This window comes from Strongylocentrotus purpuratus, unplaced genomic scaffold, assembly GCF_000002235.5.
Source record: "Strongylocentrotus purpuratus isolate Spur 01 unplaced genomic scaffold, Spur_5.0 spur5_scaffold_10, whole genome shotgun sequence".
Taxonomy (NCBI): domain Eukaryota; kingdom Metazoa; phylum Echinodermata; class Echinoidea; order Camarodonta; family Strongylocentrotidae; genus Strongylocentrotus; species Strongylocentrotus purpuratus.
In genome coordinates, this window is record NW_022145595.1 from 24,583,227 (window position 1) to 24,610,941 (window position 27,715).

Genomic DNA, 27,715 nt, shown 5'->3' on the forward strand with positions numbered 1-27,715 from the left:
ACAAAGCGGTCATTCCGGGAACCCCCACAATAAATAATAGAACGAACAGCTGTTTTTCAGTTGGTTTGTTTTGATTCTCTTCCACGTGCGTGTGCTGCGCTGCTGCTGCACTTGCCGCCGCATTTCACGTTTGCATTTTTGAAGACAAGCTTGCACTTTCACTGAAGCGCCGACACTCAACTGGTAAAATTTCAGCTGGGCCGATTGATTGAATACATTTGAGGTAGGTCTATGTTCAAATTTTAATTGGAATTCTATTAGATATGACTGTTACATGACTTTACAGGATCGGTACATGATGCGTCTTCGTTTAATGTGATAAAAGCGAAAGGTAAATGTAAGTCTAGACTAGAGAGCTTACATGGACTGATCGAGCTGAGGTGTTGATCAACAATCTTTCAAAAGTTTTAGTTACTAATGCCATGGCTATGCATGCGTGCACGTGGGTTCGCTCGTCGTTCGGAAGGTTGGGGCGTGGATGAGAATTGAGATGCTGTAGAAACTGAATGCCAATTGCAAGCCAAGTAAAATTACTCCCTAATCCCTATTACCTATTTTTCAGCAAGGTTGTTTGCATGATGAACATTGTTTTTAATGTCTACTTTCTGTCGTTTAACATAGCCTAGGCTAAGGGCTTGGTGATAATGTAAAATATGAAGTTAAGGCTAGTTTAATTTTCTGTCTCTTCAATTGTTGTTAGTTAGCCTCTTATTTGGGTAGGATCGGCTCCTCTCTTTAGAGACAGAAACTGACCATAGACATACGGTCTCCTGTGTAAGCGTTGTGGCCATTTATTTTACCAGATTCATATCCAATGCATTTTTTTTGGAAAATTAGGCCTAGGCTAATATACATGTAATGTACATCGGTTCCACTTACAAGATTGACTGTATGATGCGTTTAAGGGTCTTTCTTCCAGATTTTCTTCATCGAAATGGAGCTCCATGTTGAAATTCTTTGACTGTCTTAGCCTAGGCTACAATGTTTTTCGGCTCCTCTTGGCATTCGTCCAACCACTTGAAATCATAATTTAAAGAAGTCTTTGATGTGAAAAGGGTAGACCGAAAGCTTCAGTCTCTATAATCGTCGGTTGTTCCACTGAGACTACGTCTGGCTCCACTAGACCTCCGGTTATAGAGACTGAACGACTGCCTATGCCAGCCTGTGTTGAACTTATTCCGCTAGATTTTAGCCGCTAGGCCCCTCCCACAAACTTGCCACGGCCGTATTGTTATGCCCCCAAAATCCCCCAAAATGTCATTTTACCTCGTTCATTTCCAATTTTAAATTAGGCCTAGGCTATAATAAATCGGTTCCACTTACTAATTAGATTGATATAATCCGTTTAATGGTCCCTTTTAAGGAAATTATCGGTCAAAATCGACATCCATGTTGAAAATCTTGCAAGCCGTGTTAAACTCTCGCTGCCGTCAATCTCATCCCTTCTAGTCTACGCCGAAGGCAAAATGATTATGAAGGAAAAACTGTGCGCCATCTACACGTTCGTAATGGCGTTATCACAGTTTTTCCTTCATAATCATTTTGCCTTCGGCGTAGACTAGAAGGGATGAGATTGACGGCAGCGAGAGTTTAACACGGCTTGCAAGATTTTCAACATGGATGTCGATTTTGACCGATAATTTCCTTAAAAGGGACCATTAAACGGATTATATCAATCAAGTTAGTAAGTGGAACCGATTTATTATAGCCTAGGCCTAATTTAAAATTGGAAATGAACGAGGTAAAATGACATTTTGGGGGATTTTGGGGGCATAACAATACGGCCGTGGCAAGTTTGTGGGAGGGGCCTAGCGGCTAAAATCTAGCGGAATAAGTTCAACACAGGCTGGCATAGGCAGTCGTTCAGTCTCTATAACCGGAGGTCTAGTGGAGCCAGACGTAGTCTCAGTGGAACAACCGACGATTATATTATAGAGACTGAAGCTTTCGGTCTATGAAAAGGGGTGATTCTTCTTGCTAACCCAGCGATTCATCCATGTTGTGTCGTCGATTCAACATGGCGAAGAGAAAGTAATAGTACGGTATGCATGCGCTAGCACTGTATAGCGGCGCATCAAATATGAATATTCATGCTATAGAGCGCCGTTAGTTATATAAGAATCTGCAATATTAAATGTATACGCTTAGGACCATTATTGCATACCTGCCAAGTGCCAACCCTTCCGAGTAATCCGGACTATTCCAATTTTCTTGATTTTTTTAGGACCTAAAAATTTGAAATATTCTGATTTGTTTAAAGTTAAATTTTATTTTTTATTTTTTTGGTTGTTGCTAGCTTGTTTTATCATGTGCCAAGAGTTCACGTTGTGTGCGATGAATAGCTGCATGATCGATCAGCTGATTTGTATTCACTTTTTTTTAACCTTACCGCGTATTGCCAGTAACACTGCCGCTGCATGTGCAAACTCCTGTTAAGGGTACAGATTTCTTATTTTTTGAAGGGATACTGTGCCAGAAATTCCTAATTCTTATTTTCAAATGTTGGCAGGTATGTTATTGCGCGTAATGACCAATTTTTGCAATTCATCTAACTTGTTAAAAAATAAATTAACTGTTTTTCCAGCAAGTTTACCGTGCCATATTTGAAAGGGTCTACATGCAGTATATAGTGTCAAGGCTATGACAAAACAGTCTAATTAACTATTGTGCTAATTTGTTGGTTGTTACAGGAAAATTCGTATAAGTTGGGTTGCCTGCCTTATTTATTTTATTTTCAGGGCAAAACTATGCAAGAAAGACTACAGGCTTTTGCTGATTTCATTAAGTTTGTAAATCTTTAAGATAGTTCCCAGTCATCATAGCTCTGATAAATCTTATGAAACTGTCCAGGATCTCGCTGGCTTAAAACTACTTTGGATCAATATGTTCACACAGCAAATAAACTGAGCTAATCCTAGCTTTTGTCACAAAACCTCTGCCTTTTCAAGTTTTCACCCCAATCCAATTAGTGCCCTTTTGTCCTATAATCGCTGTTGACAACCTGTTGGCTAATTCCCTCTCTGCCCCTACATTCTCCTAATCCTCATCTCTATCTCAGTTTATCTCAAATATCTCTCTTGAAAGACAAGATTTATTTGTTCTAATCCCTGATACCTGTTATATCCCCCTAATGTACACTCATACATTCACTCTTATATTTTCTTCTCTTTCACTCTTTTTATTGGTTAACCAACAAGTTGCAAGTTTTTTTTTCAAGATAGCATTTATAAATTAGCATTAAACTTTTATTTGTTATTTAATAAACAACCCCAAACGAGAAACCCAAATCCTTCTCTATGTTCTATGTTGCTGGTGTGATTGTATTAAAGCCCCACTGCACTACTTCTAGCTACTTGCGCCCTCTATATAGCAAACAATGCCTAATCAGTGACCATTGGTCCCCCATGATCCCCTTTTTTCTTATGTGAATTGAGAGCTGATTTGATGAGATAACCACCTGTCAGTGACCAGGCAGGGAGGTCTAATCCCTCCTGGCCAAACTAGTGCAGTGGGGCTTTAAGACAAGAGCCTGGGCATCGTTTCTCAAAACCATCAGAACTTTAAAAATGTGCACGCATTTCAATGGGATGTCGGTGAACTTGCTTTATGGAGTTTGTTTTAAATGCTGCCCAGTATACCAGACTAATGCCCACCATTTTGACTAAAAGTAGAAATGCATATTCCTGTAACTTAATATTTATTTATTTATTTATTTTATTTATTCAAGTCTTCTTTATACAGGGTGGCCCTTTCAATAACGAGTATTGCTCTTCCAAGGGGCCCTGTCTATACAATTAAAAACATGTAAAACATTGCACATTAATATGGTATACATACAAATAAAACCGATATACAAAGTAACTAAAATTACAACAAGAAATACGAATACAATATATGAAATATTTAAAAAAAAATAAATAAAAAAAAAAGTTTAAGAATAAATATTGCAAATGAAAGAAGAAGAAGAAGGAAAAAAAAAGTGTTTGTCAGAGGGCGTTTTGGATACTGAGAAGCTTGCATTGCCTCTTAAAGGACAATAGGGACACACTAACACGTACATTAGGAGAGAGGTTATTCCACATGAGTGACCCTTGGTAGTGAAGGGATCTTTTGAAATAATCTGTTCGGGGAGTTTTAATGAAGAGTGGAGATTGTGCAGAATGCCTGGTATAAATAGAAATCTTTCTCGGGATAACTATTGGCTTGAGATATAAACTTATAAAGGCGTGAGATTATTTTGAATTTTGTACATATTTAAACAAATTTGGTAATTAATTCTTTGACGTACTGATTGCCAGGAAAGTTCAGTCAACATAGTGATGTGAGGGGTAAAAAAATCAGCTTTAAGTATGAGTCTTGCAAAACGGTTTTGTAGTTTTTGAATTCTTGAAATATGACACATTGCACTTTGTCCCCAGATAATATTGCAATAATCGATGTGCGGTAAAAACAAACTATTATAAATCATTAACAAAATACGTTTCGGTAAAAGATATTGAATACGTTTGATATAACCAATAGTTCTTGATAACTTATTACATAATGTATTAATGTGGCAGTTCCACCGTAAGCAAGAGTCAATTATCAAACCAAGATATTTAAATTCATTAACCTGTTCGAGTTTGTTGGTGTTTACATACATTTCTAGTTTCTTATTTTTCACTTTAGATTGAGTTCCAATTAACATGCATTTTGTTTTCTTTACATTAAGGGTTAACCGATTATCATCAATCCATGCAAGGATTTTATTCAGTGCTAGCTGTAACTCTTTCTGGACAAGAGAACATGATTTCCCTCGACAAAATATAGCGGTATCGTCAGCGTACACACATAGTTTAAAAGAATTACCAAATTTAATATTACATGCATCATTAATGAATATAGAGAACAATAGAGGCGATATCATACTCCCTTGCGGGACACCTTTCGATATAGGTCTAAAATTGGAAAGACTATCGTTCACCTTAACACATTGTTCACGGTCATGTAAATAATTAGAAAACCAAATAGCCTCTGTTTCTTTTACACCATACGTTGATAATTTAGATAAAAGTAGTTCATGAGAAACAGAATCGAATGCACTTTTCAGATCAATGAAAACAACTCCGGTCACCAAGCCTTCTTCTATGTTACGTAACAAGTATTCATTTACATCAATTAAAACGCTATTTGTTGAGTGCAGTGGGCGAAAGCCAGATTGGAGTGAACTCAATAGTTCATTGTCAATAAAATACTTGTATAGTTGAGAATGTACAGCCTTTTCTAGAATTTTCATTATATGCGGAAGAACCGATATAGGTCTATAGTTAAAAATCTCTTGTTTACTCCCGTTTTTATATAAAGGGGTAACTCTTGCTTTTTTCCATTCTTTCGGAATACAACCTGTACGAAGGGAGGTATTAAAGATATGAGTGATTACTTCACAGATAAAAGCACCCCCTTCTTTCAAGAGGAATGGGTGTAAGGAGTCAAGGCCCGGTGATTTCTTTGTACTTAGACTATTCAGTTCTTTAAACACGTAATCTTCCGTCACATATTTAAACTTGAACGTTTCAAAAGTGCAGTGACTTTCTTCAGACGTATCACTGGATGAATCATCACTTTGAGGTGTAAAATGTTCATTAAACAAATTAGCAACTTTAAACGGTTCAGTTTCTATTTTATCAGTGACTGTATCGTGAATTGCTAACCGATTGTTATTAACAGAGGGGGAAAATTCTCTCAAAGTTTTCCAAGTATTTTTAGAGTTAGATTTATTGATATCGAATTGATGTAGATAATAGTCTTTCTTAAGTTTTTTATTCCAATTATTTAATTTATTCCTAGCAACTTGAAAACGTTTCCAGATGGACATATCATTTTTATCTTTGTTACCATGTTTACCATCAAATCGCTCTTTAAGATAATCTCGTTCTCTTGCGAGAGAAATGTAATCATCAGTTATCCATGGGGAAGGGTTCTGTCGTTGCCTAACGGAAACTATAGGTGCATGCTTATCACAAAGTTTCACAAACAAATTTACAAATATACTCCATTTGCTATCAATATTAGTGGTATCATAAATATCATTCCAATTCAATAATCCACCTTCATCCTGTATGGTCGGGGGTGGGGGGGGGGGTCTAAATACTTTGGTGACAGTGTCAGGATATGAATTACAACTTTTCTGGATTACCCCTGATCATATGAAGAACTTGATATTTACTATAATTATTGTAATATTTATAACATTTTCGCATTACGTTGCTACCTAATCTGTACCATAGCCATGTTGATTTATAATATCTATTTTTAATGGTTTGTATTTTATTTTTAAACGTTACCTGCCCTGCATGGACCAGTAATCGAGTCAAGTCCTGGGCTTTCCTATTATGTTCTCCTTTTCTTTGCATGTCAGTCATAATGTCTCTCTTCCTTCTTCGCTGAAGTATCAATAAAGTCATTTAATTACAAACAACTTGATTTGTTCAATCCAAAACGATGTTGCCGTACAACATTTTGCAAATCCATGTTGATAAAGCTACCAAAGAAAATCCAGCTTATGATGATGGTGAATATAATTCATTTTAAGATTCAATCTGTAGTAAATGCTTAACTGGGGTAATAATAAGATCACTGTTAATTTTTTTCTCGCCTGCTTAGCAAAAAGCGAGACATAGGCCGATAGGCGCCGTTTTTTTGGTGACGGTGTCGGCGACGGCGTCAACATCAAAAACTTAACCTGAGGTTAAGTTTTTGAATTTTCGATATAATTTTAAAAGTATAAGTTCTTAGTCAATGAAACTTAGACTATAGCGTTATCAAGTATCCCCAATCATGTGAGTAGAATTTCAGGTCACAAAGTCAAGGTCAAAGGTCATTTCAGGTCAACAGACTTAGACTATGTTGTGGCATCATCATTGAAAACTTAACCTAAGGTTAAGTTTTTGAAGTTTTGATATAATTTTGAAAGTATAAGTTCGTAGTCAATGGAACTTAAACAACACGGTTATCAAGTATCCCCAATCATGTGAGTAGAATTTCAGGTCACTAGGTTAAGGTCAAAGGTCATTTTAGGTCAACAAACTTAGACTCTTTTGTGGCATCAACATCAAGATTTTAAATTTTTAGCATATTTTCAAAAGGGTTTGTTCAAATTCCATGAAACTTGTACCCAAGGGTTATCAAGTATCACAAATCAATTGACACAATTTCCAGTTCACAAGGTCAAAGGTCATTTTTAGGTCAGTAGACTTGGATTATTTTTTCACAACCTAATATGAGAATTAATAATCAATTTTTGTTATTTGTTCATATTTCATTCAAGTTATTGATCTTGGTACAAATAAAAGTAAATAATTCTTCTGATGATTCTTAGTCAATATTCACTTCAAAAAGCTGATTATATTAAAAAGATTTCATTTTTTAGGGCCTGCCAATGGGCCACCCTGCCTATATTTTTGTATAAATAATGTTCCAACCTCAATTTTTCATCATATCAAATTGCGTAATGCGGGCAAGACCGCTGAGAGCGTTTCCCTTATTCCTTTCCTTTTGCAATTTGTTATTTTTCTTAAAACTTGATGTTGGTTTTTACTTTGTTTTGTACATTTTCAACAATATTTCACAGCAATTCAGTCATTTTTTAGGACAATTATGCCTATAATAGTGTCTTGATATATTTGCATCCCTTACAGTAAACCATCCAGGGGGGTGTTTCCTTAAGCTGTTTGTAAAGTAACGCATGACTTAAATATGAAAAGCCAAATGGGATACTCAATCTTTTTTAACTGCACCGCCTAAAGTTGAACTGTACAGATGTAGATTAACATTATTATTATAAAAACATTTTTAATGCAAATGAAATTTTTTGCCCTAGTTTAATTAAGGTTATTGGAAATATAATCACACTTTGTTAAAACATCAGGGAAAACTTTGGGCATCCTATTTGGCACTTCATATTCAAGTTGTTTGTAAAGTCAAGCGTAACTTTACAAACAGCTTTATGAAACACCCCCCCTGGATCTTGCTCTGTCATTTCTCCTGCTATCACAGGCCGAGGATGGAGACCTGCATACAGAGGGGTACCCGTGTCATTCGAGGACCTGACTGGACCTACAGGGACCAAGATGGAGGGAAGGGACATGCAGGAACAGTCCTAAGTCTGCAAGCTGTCTATCGACCCTACTTTGCCAAACAAACAGTGCTCGTCCAGTGGGACAATGGAGAAAAGGGTCTCTACAGGACTGGCTACAATCAGGCTTACGATCTCAGGATCCTTGAAACTGCAAAGTCAGGTAACTGCTGTGGTAACCCGACATTCGCTCCAGCGACAATAGTTCCTGGTTCTATTCTGTCAAAGGTATAGGGCTAAGGTCACATGGGTTGCAATTGGGTTTTAGGTTAGGTTTAGACTTAGATCTAGCATTGGTTGGATGGTCCTGGGAATTTTTTGTAAATGTTAGACTGACAGAGAGCAGGAGAAAATGCCATACAACCAATGCAGTAAATTCATCAAACTGTTTGATTTCCTAGAGTCCAAATGTGCTTGCTCAAAACTAAATATTAAAACCGATCAAGTCCTCTCCCCATTTAATTAACTTAAGATACTTGTTCCTTGTTTAAAGCTACCAAATTATAATTATTTTCCATGTTATCACTCTCTATGTGGAGTGAGCAGAGTGATAATGTAAATTAAATTAGCGTCTTAACAAATCTATAAATTGTAAAAAAATTGGAACTTGATAGAAGCTTGACAAGGTGGATAGTTGTATAATATTTGAAATATTTCTAGTCCCTCAAGAACGAAGAGGATGTCTTCGTATTTGGAAATGTAAAATACCGTATTTTCCGGCGTAAAGGCGGCAGTATTTTCGGGTGAGAAAAAATCAAAAAGTCTGGGTGCGGCGTATACGCAACAACAACAAAATTCAGCGGTCAAAACATCACGTCCATTTGCACGTATGGGACTATAGGAACGGTAGCATGACTAGACAACGGTACAGGACAATTCTAGAATAACTCCACACAACTTACTGACAAGTTTATGTTGCATAGTTGACATGAAGACGAAAAAACTTATTTTTCTAATAAAATCTGCCGATAGATCTAGATCTAAGTCCATACCATTGCATCGCCAAAAAGTAAACAAAGGGACAGGCCGTTACTTACGGAGCTAGCTGCCGCGCAACGCAACTGCGCAGGTCGAAAAATGCTATTTCGGATTACACCGCACATCGAGGAAGGGGTATTGTAGGATACCAAATCTGCGTACGATACAGTACTAGCTTAAAAGTCGATGAAGATCTGCTAAATTATGATCATTTTTGAGGTTAACTTCTTGTTGATTTATAAGAATATTGATGAATTTGGTATAGTTTGTAAAAAAAAAAGAGTGTTCTACAAGAAAATTACGATCATTTTGTTTGGTCTGTTTTTTTTTTCTCTTTTTTTTTTTTTTTTTTTTTTTTTTTTTTTTTTTTTGTTGTAGTTTTTTTTTTTTCCTCTACGAAATGTCAAAGTTGGGGGTGCGGCCTATACGGCGGTGCAGCCTTTACGCCGGCAAATACGGTATGCAGAATAAATGTATCTTATAAGGTTAATGAAAGTGTAAAAGTTGGGAATATTTTAATCAAAATGGATTGTTTAATTTACAAAGATCTGTATGAAATATATAAACAAATATAATTTAAAAAAGAAGAAGAAGAAATCATGAATCTCATTGAACTTTCAAGAAACTGTTGTCATGTTGTCTACAGGTCGTCATCTCAAAATCTGGTGTGATGCATGCAATCTGGAAGAGATCAAGGGCATAAGATGGAGATGCACCGAGTGCTACGCCTTTGACCTCTGCACGACCTGCTACATGAATGACGAACATGATCTCAGTCATGTCTTCATGAGAGTGATGTCCTCACACAAAACATCTAAGGGGTATGTGCAATCAATGTCTTTGTAATTTAAAGCCACACTGTACTACTTGTAGCTACTTGCTCCCTCAATAAAGAAAACTTCCCCAATCGGTGCCTGTTGGTCCCCCATGATCCTCTTTTTCTTATGTTAATTGAGAGCTGATTTGATGAGATAGCCAGGCTGTTCGTGATCACGCTGTGTAGTCTAATCCCTTCTGGCAAAACTAGTACAGATAGCCTTTAATTTATGTGAACAGTCAATCCAACATGAGACAAAATCATATAAAATGTCTGGAGGATATGTACCGTCTTTCCGTAGGACTGACAAAATCTCACCGGAGATACAGAAGTTTAGATTGAGATGATATGGCCATGTGGTCATGAGAGGGGAAAAACCCATTGGCTTCAGAGCACAGTGAATTTTCAAGTTGCACCTAAAAAACCTCATAAAAACCTGGAAGGAGATATAAGAGCATCTGGCCTCATCCAGGCAGATGCTGAAGATTAGAAGGGCCATAATGAAAATGAAATGTCCAACCCACAGCATAGGAAATACGGACGCTAAAGGATGATCATTGATCATCATCATAATTATATTGGATATAACAACAATGGGCATATCATTAAAAGGCTCATAATGGTATATTCAGACAACATCAACTATTCTAAAAGGGTTATGAATGTTTTGTCCAGCATGTTACATTTATTATTCACAAATTGCATGCAACATGGTGTAAATCAAGCAGACATACATGTACCTTTCATAGTTTATAGAAGGTTCTCACCTAATACTTTGTATATATTTGAACTGATACAGCATCAAGATGCTACCAAGATCATCATCTCCTCATATTCCTCTTAGAGGAAGTTTTCCTGGAGCGAAGGTTGTCAGACATCCCCACTGGTGCATGAGAAATAGAACAGGTTTGTTGCTTGATCAAAAAAAGAAATTGCAAGCTATAATCTATTCTGATGGTTGTAGCTTTAGAGATGAAATAGTACATTGTCGATTGATAATAAACAGAAATTACTTTTAATGACATGGTGTATTGCCATTTGCTTCACTGTCAATTCAGCCAATCAAATCGTCTACATACCCCAGTCCATGATGGTGGTCCATGAATTAATGGACTATTTTGTCTACCCTCATGTTCAAAGTGTACCAATCAACGAAGAAAAAATAAATTGTTTTTGTAGCTTAGTAGTTGATAATACTATATTCAAAATGTAATCTACAATATCAATTCTGTAATGAAATTGTTGCAAGTTTAAATACACTCTCAACTTACATAACAGTGGCTTGTGACAAAATCAGACCCAAGACCTACGGGTTCTTTTTGCGCAGTTTTATGTATTCTTTTTATTCTTCATACCCCTTATCCTTGTGGAAAGCCGGATTAGCTTGTTTTGAGGTTGATTTTATACTACCTGTCTTTACAATTTACTATACCCAGCCAAGCAACTTGGGAGAGTAGTCAAGACTGGACAGACACCGGAGCAAAGCATTGGAGTCCAAGCTGTGGTAGATTTCTCTTGTACACTAGAAAGCGTAGACTTCACTGAAATCATCTGCACACTGCCAGGGTCTGGAGGTCATGTGTATGACGGACACCTACCAAATCTAGGTGAGAATTAAAGTGTTCCGTTCCAGGTATCGTTCCAAAGTTGTTACATCTTGAAAACTTGTTAAATTGTTCAATCAGTCTTTTCAGTTGTATACACAGTGTGTAAAATAAACCCAATCTCTATAGGCAGGAATTTTGCTAGATACCCTCATACTGAGAATTAGTTGAATCATTAAAACAAACAAACAGAAAGAATGTTATGGCAAATGAAAATATAGCTGCAATACAAAGAACAAACTTGTTGAATTGTCATTGCTCTGTCTATGTGTAGGGGAACTGGAGACAGTGGGGGAAGGAGATAAAGTACTGGTAACTGCGACTCCGCCCGAAATGAAAGAACTTCATGAACGCAGAGGATTGTGGGATCCTGACATGGTCAAAGTAAGCGTACATCTTTCGTAATTTTGTCTTTTATATCATTTTGATGGATAAGCAAAAAAAGTTTCACCATAATGTTGTATAGCTGTATATTCTGTTTGCACTTCTATAGATCACTGTATGTTATATCATGACCTGGAAGTAAAAGTTACTTTCCCTATAGAAAGCAATAAACTGGACCAAAGACCTACAAATACAAACACATTCAATATCAACTATAATTTACAATCAGATAGAGTGTAAACATTTTAAAGGGACTTTGTAACTTGTTAAGATGAGAGAAAGTGGTGCTAACGTAGTGACTTCAACGCTCGATGTACAATTAAAGATAATCTGAAAATTTGAATGAAAACGGACCATTGTTAATGATACAAATTGGGAAAAACTGATCTGATCAATTCCTTAATTTTCCCAACTATATTATTATAATTTAATTACATTTTAGATGAATGTAAATTGTCACAAAGCAATAATTTGGCTCTACAAACCATTCCAGACATTTAAGTGTTGACAGATTTTGTATTGCCTGTTTTATGTCTTTTTTTCATGGAAATCGGTTGGGAAAATTCAAAAATGGTTGGGAGAATTTACTGTTGATCACTGTTAGAGGGTGTTGACCAGTGTCGCCTTCTTAGAAAACCATTAATATCTTTGTGGTTTGAGAATTTGTTCATGATTTTTTTCATGTTAGAGGGTTAGTACAGTAGAAGGAAGATGATAAGTAACATTTCATACCAAAATTACGCAATTCTATTATTCAACCTTCAACAATGTTACCAAGTCACTTTAATAAAGAATTGGAGAATTTGTTTCAATTTGTAAATTTTGTGACCTCACATCCCACCGCTGCCACCTTCTGAAAAACAACTGTTTTCTGAAAGTTAACATTTTCTTCTGGACCATTCCAGACCTTTACATCATCATTCACTATAGTGTGTTTGAAAAGTAAAACAACCACAGGGTATTCTACCTACCATATGTATGAGAAATGTTAGTTTTTCCAACTATGGTATGCAGATGAGTTCACCTAAAGTGAGTTGCTAATCATAGATCTTGTTTACATTTTGATGTTCAAATCAGTTTCAATGACTTTCCTTTGATACATAGACATGTGGCAGAAAAGGCTTTGTGAATAAGAGAACGAATACTGGTGACTTCACAGTGACTTTCCATGACACCCAAGAAACCTTCACTATGAATTCTGCAGCTCTAAGAAAGGTAACAAGGACTTCCATTGATTTATCTGATTTCTTTTTATAACTAATGCACAGAAAAGAACACACAAATAGCTGTTAATCATACTCTAAGAAAGCTTACAAAAATACATTTTTTTTATTGTGATAACCGTTGCACTGTCCTTAGTAGTACATAGAACCTTAAAAAGTGAATGCTTGAACAGAAATTTAGGTGAATTTGCCATTCAAATCAGCAATTGATGCAGTAAATAAAATAAATAATTGTCTTTACTCTGCAAAACACTTTTCTAAGCTTTCTTTCTCATCCCCCTCTAGCTTCATCGTTTCTGTCTTGGTCAGCTTGTCCGCATCAGTGATGACATCAAGATGGTCAAGAGATTACAGTTTGGACACGGTGGATGGAATCCAACTATGAAACAGGTGACTTAGATACCGGTGGCTTAGCAAAAAGCTGTAAAACACAAATCTGGGTTTTTGTCTTGCCTGCGTAGCAAAATGCAAGGCATAGGCGCCGCTTTTCCGGTGGCAGTGGTGGCGATGGCGGCGGCGTCAACATCGGCGGCGTCAACATCAAAAACTTAAACTTAACCAAGGTTAAGTTTTTGAATTTTTGATATCTTTTTCATTGGGAAGGCATGCACAGTTACATGGGGTGTGTTTCACAAAGACTAAGATCGACTTTAAGTTGGACTTAACTATTTCAGGCTGTTATGCCACTGTTTGCTCTCACCATTTACTGGCATTGGTCTCTCATGCAAGGGACGTACAAATCATGGTTACAAATCTACAGAATTTACCTTTTTATTGAAGGGAAAAATATTATCTAAAGATCATATTTGAGAGGCTAATGGTGAGAGCAAACAGTGGCATGAACGGCCTGCCATAGTTCAGTCCAACTTAAAGTCGATCTTACTCTTCGGCCTGCCATAGTTCAGTCCAACTTAAAGTCGATCTTACTCTTTGTGAAACACCCCCCAGGTCAGCCTAGCATTGAGATGTCACAAATACAGGTTTTCCAATATCCCATTGAAACATGCAGGTGTATTTCAGTGGGATACTGGTGAACTTGTTCTTATGAAGGTTTCATGAAATGATGCCTAGATGACTACTCTTGTTTATGCCTGCCTCAGAAAGTCAGGGTCAAGGTACGCAATAGATGATTGTTGATTGGCTACGTACATTATTTTGTTTATAATCTGCATTTATGACCGGTATGTATCCTAATAAATCGCATTCATTTCACCGGGATGGAAAGTGGCAAATGTAAATTAGGCCTTGCCAAAGGATTTAACTGCTGTACAAGGATATGTTTGTTTCCAATAAAAAGCAGTGGGTTGATTTTCTGTTGTTTTTTTTTTTTACAGGTAATCGGCAAAGTTGGGAAGATCGTTAAGATCGAGGGATCGGACATTAACGTCAAAACCAAAGACCAGACCTTCGTCTTCAGCTCAGCAAACCTGGTTCCTGCAAGAATCCCCTTTCATCGGCCGAAAGAACGATCCATGGCTGAATTCTGGAGTAAGTATTCAGCTGCAAATTAGAGATCTTTGTTATGTGGTAAGAATACATGTACAGATATGTGTTATATCCACTTTTGAAAATAAAATGGATTCCTTTCCTTTAAAGGGATTGGGTATCTTTGACTCAGATTCTGAGAAAAATCCTGGAATTAGCTCATTCTGCAATGATGATTACAAACCTTTAGGTCAGTCATGAACCCCATGACTTTTAAAACCTGATTTCCTGTCTGATTATCAAGATATTTATGATTGGAAATCGAAATTTAAAATTTCATTTTCCTAATGTTTTTTATAACACTACAGTCTATTGGGGAAATGAATATGGCACTTCATGATCATTTTGAAGCGCAATATTAGACCATACCACAGACACTGATAACACGTAGGGCCATGCATCTCAGATTTAAAGTTGTTAACGATGCTTTTAAGTTACCATGCCAGAAGCAAAAGCTTAGGTATCTGTCTCAAACGCATATTATTTTACCAGTCAAATCTTTTTAAAGAACATACTTTCAATTTAGTGACCATGTTAGAATCAAATCTCAAAAAAAAAAGAACATACTCTTTCACCGGTGGAATTCTTTCAACAACACATATTTTTATGTTTTATAAGTGGCAGAACAAAATCTCAATATACCTATAAAGGAAGAACATATCCTTTTACCCTTTATATAATCTTTTAGTGACCAGGAAAAAATCAAATCTTAGTGTACCATTAAAAGAGGAACAATAAGAATGACTGATTTTGGATGTTCAGTTCTGAAGCTAACTTTTTACAGTACATATACATTTTGTTTTGTCCTGATTATATAAAGAATAGTGGAATATGTGCTTCAAAAACGCAATACTTGATGGGAAATGTTATATGTACGAAATTGTTTCTGTGTCTTAGATATTGCTCTCCAAATGAGCGAGGCTGAAGTGGACATTGTAATGGCTGTAGCATCCGGTGATATCCCTCTCGTTAAGCGTATGTTAAAGAATCATCCAGAATTGGTTAGTATCATTATTAAGATGGATGGAAGGGGAACTCCTGGTAGTATCCATTCATTTTGACTGTGTACGCATGATATACATTTCGCTAAAAAGTGCTGATTTGGGGGGATGATTATGAAGATTAAATGAAATTTTTGTTTGAAGGAGTAAGAACCTGTGACTGGAATAACCAAGGCAAATTCTGCAAGAATAGGCTACTTTGAGCATTTTGTATCAGTTTTTAAGCAGATTGGAGTCATAGCTTGTGGAAACAGTCTTTAACCCTTACTGTACTGGAGGGGGGCCTGGGAGCCCCCCCCCCCCCCCCCCTAGACATTTTCGGAGATCGCGCCGCAACCGCTTGGAATTTTGAATTGTCGTTTCATGACTTTTTTCCCTCAAGTCTTGCGCACATTTTGATACCATTTTCGTCAAAATCGTATATACATACCTGCCAACCACCCCGATTTAGGCGGAGTTCCTCCGCTTTTTTCATACCAACTCTGAACTCCGAGTGCATGCCTCAAAACTCCGATTTTTTTTAATTTTTTTTTTTTTTTTTTTTTTTTTTTTTTTTTTTTTAAACAAACGACTGTTGCATAAGACTAAAGCATAACACAGCACTGATAACTAGATCACGCCGACATCCGCGCTCGCACTCATAGAAGATATACACAGCGCAGCCCGAACGTGATCGTTAGTTCCGCAGTCATTATCCATGTACTGCATGTACTAGTACCAGAGATGCCAACCCTCCCGATTTCATCGGGAGGCTCCCGATTTCATCGGGAGGCTCCCGATAATTCACCCCAACTTCCGACCTTACGATCCCCATCCTTATCCTCCCGATTTATTTTTTTTTAAATTTATTTATAAATGATTTTTTTTAATGTATATCTGTGAATCGAATGAGAAATATCGTCTGTTAACTTTAGCATGTAGTAATTCCACTATGGTAAAAGACAAATTAAGAGTAGCGAAAGATTGTTTCAGCATATGGATCGCCGTAACCAATGCGTGGAAAAGGCCCATTTGCACCATTAAAATGGAGAGAAAAAAAAATAGACCCTTAAAGTCCTGTGTACCCCCCCCCCCCCCCCCCCCCCCCCCCAATCTACGGGCTACTACCCCAATCCTTCGGTGGTTCGCGACCTCGTAGTCCATCCAGAAAAATTTACTCCTAATTTCTCTTGTCTCAGGTTGGCAGGTATGTATATACCTGTAAGGTGTTACATAACAATTAGTATGCGCATGTCATCAAAAAAGTGCTATAATTGCATATATTCATGTACAAGCAGAAATGTGAAGATATGAATTGATATCAAATTGCTTTTATATGTTTCTCAGAGTAACTTAATGTATTCCAGAACAAAAGAATACATTAGAAATAAAACAATAGATATAATAAGAAATAAAAAACAATAAAATACATAAGAAAATAAAAGTTGAAAATCGCATCAAATTTGCATAAATTATCATTATTAATTACATAAAATAACTATTTTGTGTTAGAAAAGAAGTTTCATATGAATAATGAGTTTCAACATTCAAAAAGTGGAGTCTGACAATTTTTGTAATGATTCTAGTTCCCTAAATATACATGTAGTTCTAGATTTGATATTCATGAATGCGTAATTTGCGTATTTATAATTTATGCAAATTAACCTATGCATTTTCAAATATCATAAAAATAATGAAACCTCATGAATTTGAGATGAAGGAAACATTTATTCAATACATTTTCAAGATTCTTCACAAGTCTACGGACAAATATGTAGAGTTTTCTGTAAAATGCATAAAATTAGCATTTTGCATAATTAATTAGGCTATAACGACAACAATTTGCATATTAGGAAAAAACTATCCATCTTGTTCCTTTCGTAAATATCTACAAATATGCAAATTTTCGTGTTCATTGGACATTCAACGGCCGAGATCATAGGGGGGGGGGGGCCTCCCAGGCCCCCCCCCCCCCCCCCAGTCAGAGGGTGCTCAAAATAGCCCAGTACAGTAAGGGTTAAAGTCCCCAAATGGAGAGTAATTTTCAACTCCTCTCACGATCATACATTCTTCAGTGACACCACCAGGAGTCAAGTCACCCCTCGCAAAGTTTGCTCGAATAAAAAGAAAAAAATGGCAAATGAGAGAGACAGATCATTGAATAAATCATTGAAATTTAAGGAGAACTCTTGATAGAATAAAGGATGAGACAGTTTACAAATCAAGATCAAACATTTTTTGGCAGCTTTTAATCCCTGTTACAGTGAACGACTTTCTCTTTAAGATGATGAAATTCCTATAGTTCAAGAAATCCTGTGTCTACAGAAAAAAATTGGCTAGTTACTGTCTGAATTGAATCAAATATGTTGACTATCTGTTGTAATCTTTTAATTGGTATTGATACCAATTCTTTGAATTGTAGTTTGTAATTGTACAATTTTAGGATTGAAGATGTACCTATGAACTGAAAGAAATGAGCATTGTCTGATGGGCACAGAAGGGTTTTAACTGATGAACTTTAATACAGAATGAACGCCTTTCTGGGGCTCAAGAGATGGCATAGAGGGCTTAATGTGGTTGATTATAAATTGAACATGCTTTAGCGCCACCTACTTAAAAGGCCACCTGTCTATAAAAAATATTAAAAATTTAGTTCCGCTCGAAATGATGCATCTCTTTTGAACATGTTTTAAAGTGAACTTCTCTTTCTCCCTTGAGTGGTCTTTCTACACAGTTTTGACTGTATTATCTATTTACTTTGTATACAGGTCCATCATGAGCCCAAACCGGGCAAAACGCTTCTTAGTGTTACGGTAGCCAACAAAGATGTGCGCATGATGAAGTTCCTGGTTGAGAAAGGGTGCTTCATTGAGAGCTACGATGAGAAAGGCTGCACACCTCTCTTCCTTGCAACTGATGTGTAAGACATCCTTATGTTTATTATCACAGAATAATTTAAATCAATAATCCTGTTTGCAAAGAGTCCTTACCATGAAAATCAGCAGTGGCTGCCGTTAATTGATGCACCAGTATGTGTAGGCCTGTATTTTCCGCTCTTATTGTATGAATTTTTCCAGATCAATTAAATTATGTGAAATTAAGTATTATTTACAGAAGTTGTAGCACATTTGGAGTTGGGGGAAACATGGGCACATTCACACGAGAGGAAACTACTATGCATAGAAACGTAAAAAGAAAGGCTTGTGACGACCATAGAACCAAAACAGTTTGAGCTAAATATTGGAGATCCTTGTATAGGAGTATAAGTATGCATATTAAAATGCCTAACCAACCAACACTCTTTATCAAACTATCGTTTGAATCAATTTCCAAATCTCTGTTTTGATATTTACATTTATGTCATTGTATCCTGTTTTTTATCTTCGATAAATATTTATCATGTTTTCTATATTTTTTTTCCTTCAATAGGGAATGAATTGAACATAGAGGTGTATTGAAAATGAAATTTTATTAATGTAGTTAATTACCATCATCTTTTTTCTAATCTGCATTTTCCCCATATTCCCGCAACATACCAAATGCCACATCACACCTGCACTCTCTCTGTGAATGAAACTCTTCCAAAATGAAGTAACAACTTTGAGGGCGTGCGGTTCCTTCTCGAGCAAGGTGCCGATGTTGATTCGGCCAACTGTGAAGGTCTGACCAGCTTTGCCGTGGCCTGTTCCCATGGGTCCTTTGAGTGTGCACACTACCTTCTCATGCACGGAGCAGATGTGAACATGAAGGTATGATATTTGTCTGTATATTTGTATCGTCTAACATGCATTTAAGTGCAGCGGTTTACAGCATCATATATGAATGAGCTTTTAGACATTAATCTTAAAATTGCAAGGAGGGAGCTATCATGCCCCCTTTCCTAATCCTACGGTATTCATGAAACTTAACATTTTAGGCATGCTCTGTCTATTAAAGGTACTATGTCCCATTTGCAGGCCAAAAAATGAAACGGTTAAATTCCAACGGCATTTGAAAGATAATACTAATTTAGAACTTTCCTAAAAAATGGGGGGCTTGAAAATGTCTTTAACTCTTAAGCTGCCCCTATGCAATTCACCCAGTGCCACAGTGCTAATCCCTATTGTGCCCGCTACTAATCTCCTGTGTGCTAAGTTAATTTAGGGTTGGTTCAAGTGCGTGTAGTTTAAATTGTTACTATGTTTGATCCACTATAACATCTCATCTGTATATTGTATAAAAAAGAATTGTACGTTAAAGTTGTAGGAAATTTAACCCTCTTTCTGTTGATACCAATATCATTTCATGAATCTGTAATTTTGGTAAAGTAAATAAGCACTATCAGTGAGTTGTCAAACCAATCCGTTGTCTCATTTCCCGCACACCATCTGAGGGGCCATAATCAAAACTGACAAATTTGATGATAAAATATCGCAATTTTCTCAGGAAAATCCAATGTAACGGTATACGTGAAGCACGCATAATCAAAACAACAATAAACCCCTTCCACAAATACAGTAAGCATTCATGCGTGCACGCAATGCGCATCGCACAATAGGCATAAACAATTAGCTTGTGTACTTATGCACGAAAATGTGTCCGTGGCACGCGAGCGGATGAGAGTTTATGTGTCCATGGCAAGTCAACAGAAACCCGATTATGTGTGCGTGGCACGCCAGCGCATGCACAGAACAGTGTTCTTGGCACGATAAGAGTTAAGTGGGAAAATAACGACTATCAGTTGTCGAATCGACTTAACCCTATTTAGCCCGGGCTATTTTGAAACTGCATAGGCCTTAGAAGCCCGCCCCCCCCCCTATGATCTCGGCCGTGAAACCCCCGATCGCAGCGAAAATTTGCATACATGTCAAGTGAAGTGTATAAAATACTATGGTAATTTCAATTTTTTGAAAAGTTCACTCATTTGCATATTTATGGTAATTTATGCAAATAAGGTCATAAAATTCACATTTTTGCCCATAAATCAGACATTATTCATATTTAAGCATTCTTTCTCACTACATATATTTGTTAGACCATTTGGAATAATAATACAACACAAAAAATTGAAAAATCAGGGTTATTCCTTATGTTATCTATTGTTTCGATAATTTCTTATGTATTTCTTTGTTTTTTTAACTTATGTATTTTATTGTTTTTTGTTGTTTTATTTCATTTCCAACTATAATTCAACTATTTTGACCACCAAATAAACACCTTAACTAAAAACAAGACCAAATAACCAATGTTTTATCTCTTTATTTGAAAAATGAGATTTCCATATGTTTTGTACACAAATCACAAAAAATGAGCGATTTTCGGGCTGACATGCAAAGACATAAGGACACGTGACATGTGACCGATTTTCGAAAAATTTCTTTCAAAAGATGCGCAAGACTCGAAAGAAAAAAGTCGCAAAATTTCAGTGCAAGATTTTCTTGCGTTAAAAAATTATCGCGAAAAATATCGAGGGGGGGGGGGCTTCTAAAGCCCCCCCGGGCTAAATAGGGTTAAGAGCTATAGAGCCAGTAAGTAATAGTCTGATTTTCAGACCATTGTACCGAATGGTCTTACATTTTATGCTGCGCAAAGATTCAATCAGTTTAATTTTGGCCATTACAAGAAGTGGGTTATTGATGTAGACAAATGCTCATGTACCCTTTACAGCTCATTTTATGTATGTTATTACCAAAGAAGAAAAAAAGCCAGTCAGTCACTAAATAGTGTCCGACAGTGAAGTCTAGCAAGTAAACGGGTTTCCTTGCATAATTTGAATATTAGGACACTGCTAACGTTTAAATTTCATAGATAGGACAAATTCCTGCAAAATTCTACAGAATGTGATGTTGGCTGCAAAAGGGACATAGTATCTTTAAAGTTGATGTTTATTTTAGCAGGCATTTTATGTGCAGTAGGCAGTAGCCTGAATTTACAATAATGTATAATCAATCGAACCTTGTAACACTTAATTTGTCAAGGACGACTAGACCACTGATGATGTTTTATGCTATCGTTATTATCATCATTACAGTCGAAGGATGATTATTTACCAATAATCCGGGCCATAGAGAACGAAGGTAGGACCATACTGGATCTCATTCTGGCCCGAAAGGAAATAGATCTGAAGGCGGTGTCGACATCGTTATTCATGTCTTCAATGCATTATGCCGCACTGGGAGGCAACACATAGTGAGTGCAGTCTATCCTTCCATTTATTAATTTTCCAGAGCCTTATTGAGGAGATATAATTTGTGGTCTGTTGGTCCTAACTGGAATTAGATCATCTCATACCTGCCCCAATCGACTCATTTTCATGATGCCTGTATGTTTTTGCCAGACACTTTATATGAGGCAGATTAAGAGAGTAGCTTTATGTGGTGATTGGAAAAATGTCAGCTAGCTCCAGTATGCCAGTTTGCATCTGATGAAGGTTTCTGGACCATGAACATAAAACTGTCACATCTATCGTAAATCTCTGTGTATAAGACACATTTTTTCCCGCCGAAAACAATTTGAAAGTCAAGTTTTTGGGGTTTTTTTTAAGTTTCGAATTATGCCCTCCACCTGGCACTGTGCCTGGCAATGTCCTCCAGCTCAGTCATACCGCTCGGAAACTATAACAACACTACCTAAAAATTGGCGCCTCCAACTGCACCTCGCAGTAAAATGAAGGTCCTTTCCCGCATGGGTTTTTGGCCCAAAAAATAGGGGTTCGTCTTATACACAGAGATTTACGGTATACACTTGTGGGACGTGTCATGAGACTCTTTTCTGATACATGGGATATAATTTTGCCTGCTCTCACCCTCCTACACATAAAGTTGAAACTTAACCCCTTTTTCCCCATTTTCAAATGGTTGCCATGGTTACAGTGCCCTTACAAAGCTCATGGAGAAAGCACCTAGGATGGTGGAAGCACAGCAATGCAATGGAAATACTCCCATCTTCTGTGCCGGGTATGCAAGCTCCCTGAAAGCAACTGAAGTACTCATCAAAAAGGTAGGGCTTTGTAAAATATCATTCAAATTTAGCCTTATATGTGGAGCATCACCATAAAGATCTTGCCTGCACACTTTACTAGGTGCTTGACTGCTCTCCATTAAGGCAGATTTTCTTCTAAAAACCTTTTCACTGCATTAAATGATGTATATGTTCAGTCTATGGACAGATATATATTCTGAGCACAAGCATTTTATATGGCAGTATAGAGCTTAGAAACTACAGAGTATTGAAATGCTAGTAAATAGAAATGATATTGGTCAACTTAAGATTTTGTAATTACACAGTACATATGCAGTCATGGAAGCGATAATCTTTCTTAAGCCTACCCTTTCCTGAATTTTACCTGATATAAGTTTGAAATCAGTGTGTCAGCGAACATTCTGGTAACAATTGCTCTGGGATATATTCAATCAAAGATTGAGGGTGAGGGTAATTGTTTCACTTTGGTTATAGGTTAGGTGTGGGGGGGGGGTTAGGTTTCAGGGTTTGTTAGGGTAAGATCGAGGCTTAAAGATGCTGCTTAGGAGCAGGTACAGCCTGGAAATCACATGGTTATTTTTCGTTCCAACAGGGCCACTGCAATGTGAATGCCCAGACAAACGGAGATCAAACATGTCCGCTTCATCTGGCCTTATACAAAGAGAACTTCCACTTGATTGAAGTCTTGATGAAGAATGGTGCCAATGCCAACATCACCATCCGTGCTGGGGACTCCTGTTTACAGATGGCCTTTGACGTTCTTGATTCCATTGAATCTGAAGAAAGATGTATCAAAGAGGAACCCTTTATGTCAGAGGTTTGTGACTTGTTACTGTTAAGGCACAATGTAAACAAAATTTCACTAGTATTATTGTTTTTTAAATTACTTTCATCATTGTTATTATTTGTAGTAGTAGTAGTAGTAGTAATATGATAGTTATTATTATTATTATTAGCAGCAGCAGCAGCATCGTCATCATGATCATTACCGATATCTTCATTATTATTAGTTTTGTTGCTTTTATCATTGTTGTTGTTCGTCTTCTTCTTCTTCTCCTCATTCTTCTTCTACTTTTTCTTGTTATTTTTGTTCTTCTTGAACTTGTTGTTCCTATTCACGTCATTATGGTTTAACAATATGATCATGATTATTATGAATAATTTTTCAAAATTCACCTTTGTTATTGCCTTGGAAGCAGATGAAGAAGAAGTGGGGACATGTTGGTATCAAGACAAATGGAGATGCCCTTCTTGCCTATCTTGTGTCTCATGGTGGCGACCTGGATGTGTACAACTGTGATAACATCACGATACGGGAGTCACTTCAACTGAAGTCCAAAGATGCCCTCTTGCGTTCTCTGGATCAAATACAGTCTCTTACAAGGTACAGTCAAACCTGCTTTAGTGACTACCTGTCTACAAAGACCACCTGTCTATAACATGCACATTTTTTGTTTCCCTTGAAAATGGTTTCTCATTGAAACATGTACTGAACGAACCTGTCTACAAAGACCACGTTTTCTGTTTCCCTTGGGCGGTCGCTGTAGACAGGTTTGACTGTATGAGGATGAATCGTCTTGAATAATGATGATATAATAATGAGGTCTGTTTTATCAAGGGTAGCTATATCAATATGAATACCGCTCTTCTCGAGAGCCCTGCAGTGATTATCACCCCAGCAATTGGATGGTACCCATTTACACCTGGGTGAAGACGGGTAAATGTGGATTAATGTGTTGCCAAAGGATGTTAGTGTCAAGCTGGGATTTGAACCCTCAACCCTGGGTTTGAGATTCAACCCAATGAATCGCTATTCAATATACACTATACACTCCTAGATCTAGTGATGGATCTGAATAGATTGAATATCCCTCCAATCAATCGCAAATTAACAATTGCCCATCTCTTATAAACAGTGTTGCAATCGGTATCAAACTATTAGTTCAGTTTTTAATTGTTCATAAGACTTGGCCCTGGTCTTAAATTATTCAAATTTCATACACAGGTACTCGTGACCCTCAGGAATGCCTGACATGGTAACAACTGAAATCTGCATCCTATAATTTACTTTAAAGATTCTATGTTTATTTCACGTGATAGAGAATCATTAGTTTTTTAACATGCATTAGTATGCTTCAGTTTAAGAATTTTGTAGAACCAAAATGAATGCTGGATTACTTGAAGCTTATTAAGATGTGAACGTATTGCACAAAAATTATTACAACCTCTCAAATGCTTTCAGGAAAGACATTGCCAAACAACAGAGCACAGCCAACTATCCCCCGTGCATTCTGACCAAGAACTGTCCAGGCACTGTTGCTGAGGCCGAGCATGGGTGTTCTGTCTTGAAGAAATGTACAGCTACACCAGAGACGAAGAAACAAAGCGCAAGTAAATCTTCAGAGAAGTCGTCAACAAGTTCTGCCAGACCAGTTGCAAAGACACAGAGTGCAGGAATGTCTTCTGCCAGACCAGTTGCAAAGACACAGAGTGCAGGAATGTCTTCAGAGAAGTCGTCATCAAGTTCTGCCAGACCCGTTGCAAAGACACAGAGTGCAGGAATGTCTTCAGAGAAGTCGTCAACAAGTTCTGCTAGACCAGTTGCAAAGACACAGGGTGCAAGAGTGTCTTCAGAGAAGTCGCCAACTAGTTCTTCCAGACCAGTTGCAAAGACACAGAGTGCAAGAATGTCTTCAGAGAAGTCGTCAACAAGTTCTGCCAGACCAGTTGCAAAGACACAGAGTGCAAGAATGTCTTCTGAGAAGTCGTCAACTAGTTCTGCTAGACCAGGGACAAAGATACAGAGTGCAAGAAATGCCCCAGAGAAGTCGTCAACAAGTTCTGCCAGACCAGTTACAAAGACACAGAGTGCAAGTATGTCTTTAGAGAAGTCATCAACAAGCTCTCCTAGACCAGGAACAGAGATAAGGAGTGCAATAAACTCCTCGGGGAAGTCGTCTATGAGTTCAGGAAGCCAGCAGAAATCAGCCGGGAAAGAAACCACAAATGCTTGTGAGAGAGGAGCAGGGGACAGCAGTGCACAAAACTCCAAAAATAAGCCTTCAGACACAGGTTTGATATACCAATCATACTTACTTTTTTAGTAGTCATAGATATATATATAGATGCACTGTCTATAACCCCCCCCCCCCCCCCCCCCCCCTCCCAAGAAAAGACAATCCAAGTTGGGAATGTCTGTCCAGATTGATAAATCTTTTTTTATACTTCAAATAGACTGTTTTCCTTTGGGGATTCCCAATTTTTCCATAATTTCAAGATATGCAACATTAATAAAAATCTGTCTTGTATTAAACATTTCATGTTTGAGACATTAAATCACAACTGAGTGAATATGCAGTAATATGAGATTTTTTTTTTAAAGAACGAGGTACATATATGTCTTGAAAATGCAGCAATTCTGAATGGGTTAATTAGTGTAATAAAAAGTCATGACAACACAGTAATCTATATTTTACCCCATTTGAGTAACACTGCAAGCCTTTTTTTGTTTTAGTTATTCATATACAGTTCATCTCATTTTTCTTTTGTTCCCTTAGATGAGTGTAATCGACTACAAACTGAACTCCAGCACAAAAATGACCAGCTGAAAGTGCTTCGGTCAAGGGTCGAGACACTGGAACACCTGGTCAAGAAGAAAATCTCCTTCGCTTGTGGTCATGATGTTACCCGAAGCATTGCTGAGCTGATCCCTGAATGCCCAAATTGCAGCGAGCCAATAGCATCGGTTGTTGATGCCCATTAACAGTCACCATCATCTGCCCAGAACCCATTGCTTAGGCTCTTTATAAAGAGTCCAGGAATCCAATAGCATCGGTCGTTGATGCCCAATAACAGTCGCCAACATCTGCCCAGAATCCATTGCTTAGTCTCTTCATAAAGAGTCCAGGAAGCCAATAGCATCGATTGTTGATGCCCGATAACAGTCGCCATCTTTTGCCAAGAACCCATTGGTTAAGTGGTATATGAAGAGTGCAAGAATCCAATAGCATCGGTTGTTGATGCCCGATAAGATTCGCCATCATCTGCCCAGAGCCCATTGCTTAGGTTGTATATGAAGAGTGCAGGAATCCAATAGCATCGGTTGTTGATGCCCGATAAGATTCGCCATCATCTGCCCAGAACCCATTGCTTAGGTTGTATGAAGAGTGCAGGAATCCAATAGCATCGGTTGTTGATGCCCAATAACAGTCACCAACATCTGCCCAGAACCCATTGCTTAAGTTGTATATGAAGAGTGCAGGAATCCAATAGCATCGGTTGTTGATGCCCAATAACAGTCACCATCATTTGCCCAGAACCCATTGCTTAAGTTGTATATGAAGAGTGCAGGTATCCAATAGCATCGGTTTTTGATGCCTAATAACAGTTGCCATATTCTGCCCAGAACCCATTGCTTAGGTTGTATATGAAGAGTGCAGGAATCCAATAGCATCGGTTGTTGATGCCCAATAACAGTTGCCATCATCTGCCCAGAACCCATTGGTTAAGTTGTATATGAAGTGTGCAAGAATCCAATAGCATTGGTTGTTGATGCCCGATAAGATTCGCCATCATCTGCTCAGAACCCATTGCTTAGGTTGTATATGAAGAGTACAGGAATCCAATATCATTTGTTGTTGATGCCCGAGAAGATTCGCCATCATCTGCCCAGAACCCATTGCTTAGGTTGTATATGAAGAGTGATCTGCATTAAAGTACAGTTGACCTCATATGTTATGTTTTACTAGGTTGCATCTAAGAATAGCATAATTCATGTATTCATTTTGAAAATGAACAGGACTTGAGAAGAAGACAAATACAGTATTATTTAATGCCATTTTGAAAGCTGTAACAACAAAATACTATGAGTTACCTTTCCTTATTGAATACCAGCACATTGTTTCTTTATGCATTCTCATAGCTACAGTGTATGAATGGAAATACATGTTTAATTTATATGTCAATGCAGTACTTATGAAAGTTGTTCTTATTTTAAGAATTTGACTCTTGGCTATCATTTCATGTTGATTCAAATACAGAAAGTCTTTCAAGTTTTCTAACCTTATGACATTTCACAAAATATTTCTTTAAATGTAGAATTATTTTTAATCTTTTCTATATAGTGTTCCTACATGTATAGTGTAGGGCTTTTCTTGCCGGGGGGGGGGGGG

General features: G+C 37.3%; 1 protein-coding gene across 3 annotated transcripts; it reads left to right on the forward strand.

The window, feature by feature from the left end:
* Positions 1–27,715, forward strand: LOC594212 (E3 ubiquitin-protein ligase MIB2). 3 transcript variants are annotated; one of them, XR_004063099.1, is made up of 20 exons: positions 7,576–7,647; positions 7,959–7,962; positions 8,028–8,276; positions 9,738–9,912; positions 10,708–10,814; positions 11,345–11,515; positions 11,787–11,896; positions 13,001–13,111; positions 13,405–13,509; positions 14,454–14,607; positions 15,502–15,605; positions 18,353–18,504; positions 19,177–19,333; positions 21,595–21,752; positions 22,436–22,562; positions 23,137–23,361; positions 23,744–23,928; positions 24,787–25,616; positions 26,102–26,785; positions 26,964–27,715. XR_004063099.1 is itself a non-coding variant. In XM_030979852.1 (19 exons), the coding sequence occupies exons 1-19, from the start codon at positions 7,636–7,638 to the stop codon at positions 26,305–26,307; spliced, it is 3,342 nt and encodes a 1,113-aa protein (XP_030835712.1). In that variant the 5' UTR covers positions 7,576–7,635; the 3' UTR covers positions 26,308–27,715. The 3 variants fall into 3 exon arrangements, 2 of the variants coding, with proteins under 2 accessions (XP_030835713.1, XP_030835712.1); XM_030979852.1 differs by having other exon boundaries at positions 26,102–27,715; XM_030979853.1 differs by lacking the exons at positions 7,576–7,647; positions 7,959–7,962 and adding an exon at positions 1–223 and having other exon boundaries at positions 8,035–8,276; positions 26,102–27,715.